Genomic DNA, 6,974 nt, shown 5'->3' with positions numbered 1-6,974 from the left:
TTGATCACATCAACCTTGGAAACACTTCCAACACGTATCGTCAGCTCACCTTTAGCTAGTCTCCGTTTATTCCGTAGCTTTTATTTCGAGTTACTAACACTTAGCAACCGAACCGGTATCTAATACCCTGGTGCTACTAGGAGTACTAGTAAAGTACACATTAACATAATGTATATCCAATATACTTCTATCGACCTTGCCAGCCTTCTTATCTACCAAGTATCTAGGGTAATTCTGCTCCAGTGGCTGTTCCCCTTATTACAGAAGCACTTAGTCTCGGGTTTGGGTTCAACCTTGGGTTTCTTCACTGGAGCAGCAACTGATTTGCCGTTTCATGAAGTGTCCCTTCTTGCCCTTGCCCTTCTTGAAACTAGTGGTTTCACCAACCATCAACAATTGATGCTCCTTCTTGATTTCTACTTTCGCGGTGTCAAAACATCGTGAATACCTCAAGGATCATCATATCTATCCCTGATATGTTATAGTTCATCACGAAGCTCTAGCAGCTTGGTGGCAATGACTTTGGAGAAACATCACTATCACATCTGGAAGATCAACTCCCACTCGATTCAAGTGATTGTTGCACCCAGACAATCTGAGCACAAGCTCAACGATTGAGCTTTTCTCCCTTTAGTTTGTAGGCTAAGAAAATCGTCGGAGGTCTTATACCTCTTGACGTGGGCACGAGCCTGAAATCCCAATTTCAGCCCTCGAAAACATCTCATATGTTCCGCGACGTTTCGAAAAACGTCTTTGGTGCCTCAACTCTAAACAGTTTAACTGAACTATCACGTAGTTATCAAAACGTGTATGTCCGATGTTCGCAACATCCACAGACGACGATTGGGGTTCAGCACACTAAGCGGTGCATTAAGGACATAAGATTTCTACTGTCCGCATAATCGCTACTGTCAACTTTCAACTATATTTTCTCTAGGAACATATCTAAACAGTGGAACTAGAGCGCGAGCTTACGACATAATTTGCAAAGATCTTTTGACTATGTTCAGGATAATTAAGTTCATCTCATGAACTCCCACTCAGATAGACATCCCTCTAGTCATCTAAGTGATTACATGATCCGAGTCAACTAGGCCGTGTCCGATCATCACGTGAGACGGACTAGTCATCATCGGTGAACATCTTCATGTTGATCGTATCTACTATACGACTCATGCTCGATCTTTCGGTCTCTTGTGTTCCAAGGCCATGTCTGTACATGCTAGGCTCGTCAAGTTAACCTAAGTGTTTCGCGTGTGTAAATCTGGCTTACACCCGTTGTATGTGAGCGTAAGAATCTATCACACCCGATCATCACGTGGTGCTTCGAAACGACGAACTTTCGCAACGGTGCACAGTTAGGGGGAACACTTTCTTGAAATTTTAATGAGGGATCATCTTATTTACTACCGTCGTTCTAAGCAAATAAGATGTATAAACATGATAAACATCACATGCAATCAAATAGTGACATGATATGACCAATATCATTTTGCTCCTTCTTGATCTCCATCTTCGGGGCTCCATGATCATCATCGTCACCGGCATGACACCATGATTTCCATCATCATGATCTCCATCATCGTGTCTTCATGAAGTTGTCTCGCCAACTATTACTTCTACTACTATGGCTACCGGTTAGCAATAAAGTAAAGTAATTACATGGCGTTGTTTGTTGACACGCAGGTCATACAATAAATTAAGACAACTCCTATGGCTCCTGCCGGTTGTCATACTCATCGACATGAAAGTCATGATTCCTATTACAAGAACATGATCAATCTCATACATCACATATCATTCATCACATTCTTCTTGGCCATATCATATCACATAGCATACCCTGGAAAAACAAGTTAGACGTCCTCTAATTGTTGTTTGCATGTTTTACGTGGCTGCTATGGGTTTCTAGCAAGAACGTTTCTTACCTACACAAAACCACAACGTGATATGCCAATTGCTATTTACCCTTCATAAGGACCATTTTCATCGAATCCGTTTCGACTAAAGTGGGCCAAAACATGGCGGGCCGACATCATCTTCTTCTTCCAGGGCCAGGGATCGCGCTAGGCGGTCGATCCGATGGCGGGCATCATTCTCGCCGACTCCTTCGCGGCGACCAAGTCGGCCGCTGAGAGTCAGATGCTCGACAGGCGGCGGGGTAGGGTATCTTTCCCCGCGAGGTGGAGGAGGCGGCGGGTCGCCTCGTCGCTCCACTCCTCAGGGGCGGCCTTCTGCGTCACGCTCGATGGTAATACGAGTCCGGCTGCGGCTAGCAGCCGGCTCCTTCTCTTGTCTCGCACAGGCGCCACCCGCAGTCGGCGTACGCGACGTCGCGCCGTGCTCTCAGTGAGGGGGGCTTCCATCTCGGACGTCGGCTTCATGCCGAGTTGCGGCCGCATCGATCAGCTGCTGGATGCGTCTGGTCATGTAGGGGAGCTCGTCGGCCCCCAGTCCATTTAGCTCATCAACGATCGACTGAGCATGCTGGCGATGGCCGCGCCGCGTTTCTTGATGATGCCGACTCGGCTTGGCCCTTCTGGAGGTGGCGTGCCGAAGGCGGCGCGGTTGACTTCGTGCTGGTGGGCCTCCGTGAGGCGTCTCATGGTGGCGATCTTCTGGTCCTCCGCAAGGAGGGCAAGGCGGCGTGCCTCCAGCACTTCGGCGTCAGCGTCTGCCGGGATGGGGGCGGACAGATCGTGCAAAGTGGCCTGCAGGGCGTCGCGGGTGTTCTCGTCGGAGGCGGCGCCGTGGCTGGTGACGAGCACTTCGGTGACGGTGCTGCCGCCACTGTCGGCTCGTGGGAGAGGATCGTCGAAGACGATCACGTCGGAGGGGAAGGCATCGAGCGACGCGGTGTCGGAATCGACAAGCATCGGGTCGGTGGAGTCGACCGACTCCAAGTCCGCGGTAGGCTCGCCGGAGACGTGGAGTTGGTCGAGGAGGCTGATGAGGCGGCGCTCGGGGCAGCCTGTGCCTGCATCGTATGCGGGCTCGTCGGAGATGTGAGCCTCGCCGAGAAGATCGGCGAGGCCGCTCGCTGCGCAGGCATCGTCGATGCTTTGCAGCACGTCGTGGCAAGCGCCATTGGGCGTGCCGGGCTGGCTACGCTCGCTGGGGAGGAAGAGGGTTCCCGTCCAGAGCAGGTCTCCGGACGGCGGTGCACCACGCCCCACGGTGGGCGCCAAATGTCGGGGGTTGGATACGACATATGCCAAAGGATGGCTTATCATGGTGGGGGCGAGTAGAACGTCGCCGGTGCCTGGAAACGGGATGAGGCGAAGGCATGCACGCCGGCGAATCTTACCCAGCTTCAGGGCTCTCTGTGGAGATAACACCCCTACTGCTGCTCTGCGGGGTCTCCGCATGATCACTATGGCAAAGTGAGTACAAGGTTGCTCCTTGAGCTGTTTTCTGGAGGTAGGAGAAGGTGAGGCTAGCTCCCTCCTTCCTATATGATCTGGTCTAGTCTAATAGGAGCGATCCCCCTTGCATGGGTGTCCCAGGGGGCTTATATAGGCCTGCCCCCCAGGGATACAATGGTAATCCGGCTGGGCGCGGGTCCCAGCCGTCTGCCTCTCTGGTCGTCGTCTTCTCTGCCGACTGCTGGGGCCCGCCAACTGGTGGGCCCCGCCGACAGGCCTGGTACTGTAGTCGTGCTTCCAATGATGCGTGCTTGGTTATGGGGTCGTGGCAACAGTGCCGCCGCCTGGCGGACGATCACTGTCACCATTCCTCGTCTTGTCTGGTTAATGGCGTGCGGGGCCCGTGGGAGGGGCCGGCCGACTCCAGGGGGCCGACTCCCACGGGTCCGTCTTTGTGGCGCTCTCGCCTTCTTCTGTACCCCCGCTGACGAGCGGGTCCGCCATCTCTGGGCCATATAGGTAAGCCGTCGTGAGCACAGTGCGCCGCCCACGGGGGCTGAGGTCAGGGCAGGCATGGCAACAGTGCCGCGCCACGATGGAGATCTCCAGCGATACGGCGCACTGTAGCCATGCCAGCCCTTCGTAAGCGGGGCAGGGATGGCCACGCAGTGACCGTACCCCGCCCCGTCCATCATGGCGAAGGCGGGGGGTGGTCGGAGTTGCGGGCCGACTCCCGTAGTCGGCTTATCTCGAAGTCGTCCCTGGGACTCGGCCGCCAGGGACAGTCGGAGTCGCGGGCTGACCCCCCATAGCCGGCTTCTCTGGAAGCCGCCAACAGGAGTCAGCCTATCTTGAAGCCGTCCTTGGGACTTGGCAGTGAGGGACAGTCGGCGGCCTTGCCGCCGACTCCCAGGAGGCGGCTCCTTATCGCGGAGTCTTGAGGGGCGCAGTCTGCCCCGATGTTTTGAAAGGTTCTGGGGCTCGGGTTAGCCTACCCGTGGCCCATTACTCCGACAGCCCCAGCCTGTGTCGTCGATGTAGAGCTTGTCGCGATGACTCTTAGTCATCCGGCCGACAACGTATCCCTTGAGCCCTTCAAAGTTGCCCTTCAAGAACTCAAATCCACCGTGCGCTGGCCCCATGGTGGGTGCCAACTGTCGTGGAAAGGTCACGGCAGATGTCCTAGCAAAATGACTTAGTCGTGGAGCCATCGCAACTAGGAAGCTTAAAGGGGTTAAAACGGGACAAAGGACACGGGAGTTTTTATACTGGTTCGGCCCCTTGCGGTGAAGGTAAAGGCCTAATCCAGTTTGAGATGGGATTGCTTATGTCTCGATTACCAGGGAGCGAATCCGCTTGACCTAGTTCTTGATCTGTTGTTACTTGTCTTGAACTGTCGCCGGGTCGTCCCTTTATATACAGAGGTCGACGCCCAGCGGCTCTCAGAGTCCCGGTCGGTTCATAAACAATGTCCGGCTCGGTGACTATCTATTCCTGCCTTATAATACAAGTCATATACATATGGCGGCTTATCTCTACGGGCCTTAAGCCGCCTTTGGGCCTTGGGCCCTTAACTGAACCGCCATCTTCGAGCGTCATCTTGGGCTTCATCTTATGAATCACCTAAGGTATAACCCGGCCCCTCCTGGGCGGGTCATACCTAATAGTTATATCCCCAACAACCGTCTTTGCTTTATTCCTTTTAGAGGGGCACCTAACCGTCTTGTGCCACTTTTAAACATACCTCTATTGCTCAAGCACACGGTTAGACCGCAAATTATGTTTTCATGTACACCAAAATGACTTAGGGAGGAAAGGCCCTTTCACTTTTGATCAACCGGTGCATCATCTTCATTTAGACCGAGATGTCCATTTGTAGCCATTGGAGTCCCAATACCTTAAGAACTTTCTATATCAAACTTGTTGATCATTTCGTTGATGTACTTAGTTTGCAAAACACATGTACCTTAACTTGTTTGCTTTTTTGCAAGCCACTGAAAAACTCGATTTCACCCATCTTATACGTTTGTGCCATTCCTTTATTGAACTCTTCACTAAAGTGAGTGTTAGTTGAAGCAAAGATAATACCATCAAACTAAATTTTACACACAAAGAGTTCACCATGGAACCATGGACCTTCTTAGTAAATAAAGTTGAGTCAATTTCATTTGCCAGTGTCAAAACCCTTCTTTATAAGAATTTCTTTAAGAATTCATATTAAGCTCTAGGAGCTTGCTTGAGTCCATAAAAGCATCTTCAATAGGTGTCCCAAAATAATGTAGGGCCACTTTTTACATCACGAGAAAGCAAAGAAGCTGCTTCAATAGATGCCCTATATGCAAAAAAATTACTCCAAATATACAACATCTATACCAAGTGTTGTAAATTTGAAACACTTGGGCTTGGTGTTGCAACTCGGGGACCACGCGGGGACCAAGCAAATTTGCAACACCTAGTGTTGTTTTACATCACTCTCTTGCTTCAACATGTGCCGTAAAATAGAGCACCACTAGAAGATAATCGTGATGTATTTTGCCACAAACATCGCAGATGCTCGCATACACGCATCCCTATAAATGCACGCCGACACAAGCATCTTGAGATTGAGAACGTCTTCTTCCATGAAACGAACATTATCGAAAAACACGAAACAAATCTAGAAAAATGAAAGCACGAGTGTCAAGTTTAGGATTTGAAACTGACGAACTGGTTCTGCCATAAAGAATCTAGGCATAGCGCTCAGATCTCACCTCTGTCACTTGTCGGTGTCCATATTAATCATGAGGTCTATTAGGTTCTAGGGCCACGAAAGCAGCCGTCCTGGCTAAACTAACACGTCTCCACGGCATCGAATCATCAACCAATAAACAAGCAAAGCAAGGAAGCTCCCAAGGCGACTAGTCCAGCGACGACCTGCTGCAGTCGACGGATTCCTTCCATCCCCGTCCACGTCGCGCCCGCCCATGTCGACTCGACGACGAGGACGCACGCAGACGCCACCCCGTCCTTCCTTCCTGTGACGCAACGCGGCCGCAACGAGTCGCGGCACCGACAGGCAGCGTCGTCCCATCACGGGGCGGGCGGGCCCCGCGCTGCGCGGTCGCAGGAGCGTAGCAGCCGAGCCAAAGCAAGCCGCCCGTCTGTCACTGGGGCGCGGGCCCCGCCGACACGCCCTCCTGTCCACTGGCGTGCGGCAACCCCGGACGAACTCGGACCGAGACCATTCAAATTTTCTTCCACTGCCCCTAGCCCCAGCCCCAGCCCATCTCTTCTCATCCCCCTGCCTGTCTCCTCCTCCGCTCCGCTCGCTCCTTCCGCAGATCCGCGCCAGCGAGGACCCGGGGAGAGGAATTCCCCTGCCGATGGCGGTGAATGGGTCGGCCAACGGGTCGTCGGGGGCCAACGGGTCCTCGGGGCCGACCAGGACCGTGCTGGTGACCGGAGGCGCGGGCTACATCGGCAGCCACGCCGTGCTGCAGCTGCTCGCCGCGGGCTTCCGCGCCGTCGTCGTCGACAGCCTCGAGAACTCCTCCGAGCTCGCCGTCCGCCGCGTCGCCGCGCTCGCCGGGGACCACGCGCGGAACCTCTCCTTCCACAAGGTAACGCCGT

The 6,974-nt window shown here is 53.2% G+C and overlaps 1 protein-coding gene across 1 annotated transcript in view; it reads left to right on the top strand.

Annotated features, from left to right (window-relative positions):
- The first annotated feature begins 6,147 nt into the window (after positions 1–6,147).
- The window catches only part of LOC123111719 (UDP-glucose 4-epimerase 4), a 7,070-nt gene continuing 6,243 nt past the window's right edge, over positions 6,148–6,974 (top strand). The window contains exon 1 of the mRNA XM_044532568.1: positions 6,148–6,964. Coding sequence (XP_044388503.1) covers positions 6,728–6,964 — 237 coding nt within the window. The 5' untranslated portion in view covers positions 6,148–6,727. The remainder of the gene's footprint in view (positions 6,965–6,974) is intronic.

This window comes from Triticum aestivum, chromosome 5B, assembly GCF_018294505.1.
Source record: "Triticum aestivum cultivar Chinese Spring chromosome 5B, IWGSC CS RefSeq v2.1, whole genome shotgun sequence".
NCBI classification, from domain to species: domain Eukaryota; kingdom Viridiplantae; phylum Streptophyta; class Magnoliopsida; order Poales; family Poaceae; genus Triticum; species Triticum aestivum.
Note: the sequence above shows the minus strand (reverse complement) of the source record. Positions and strands in the feature narration are given on the sequence as shown.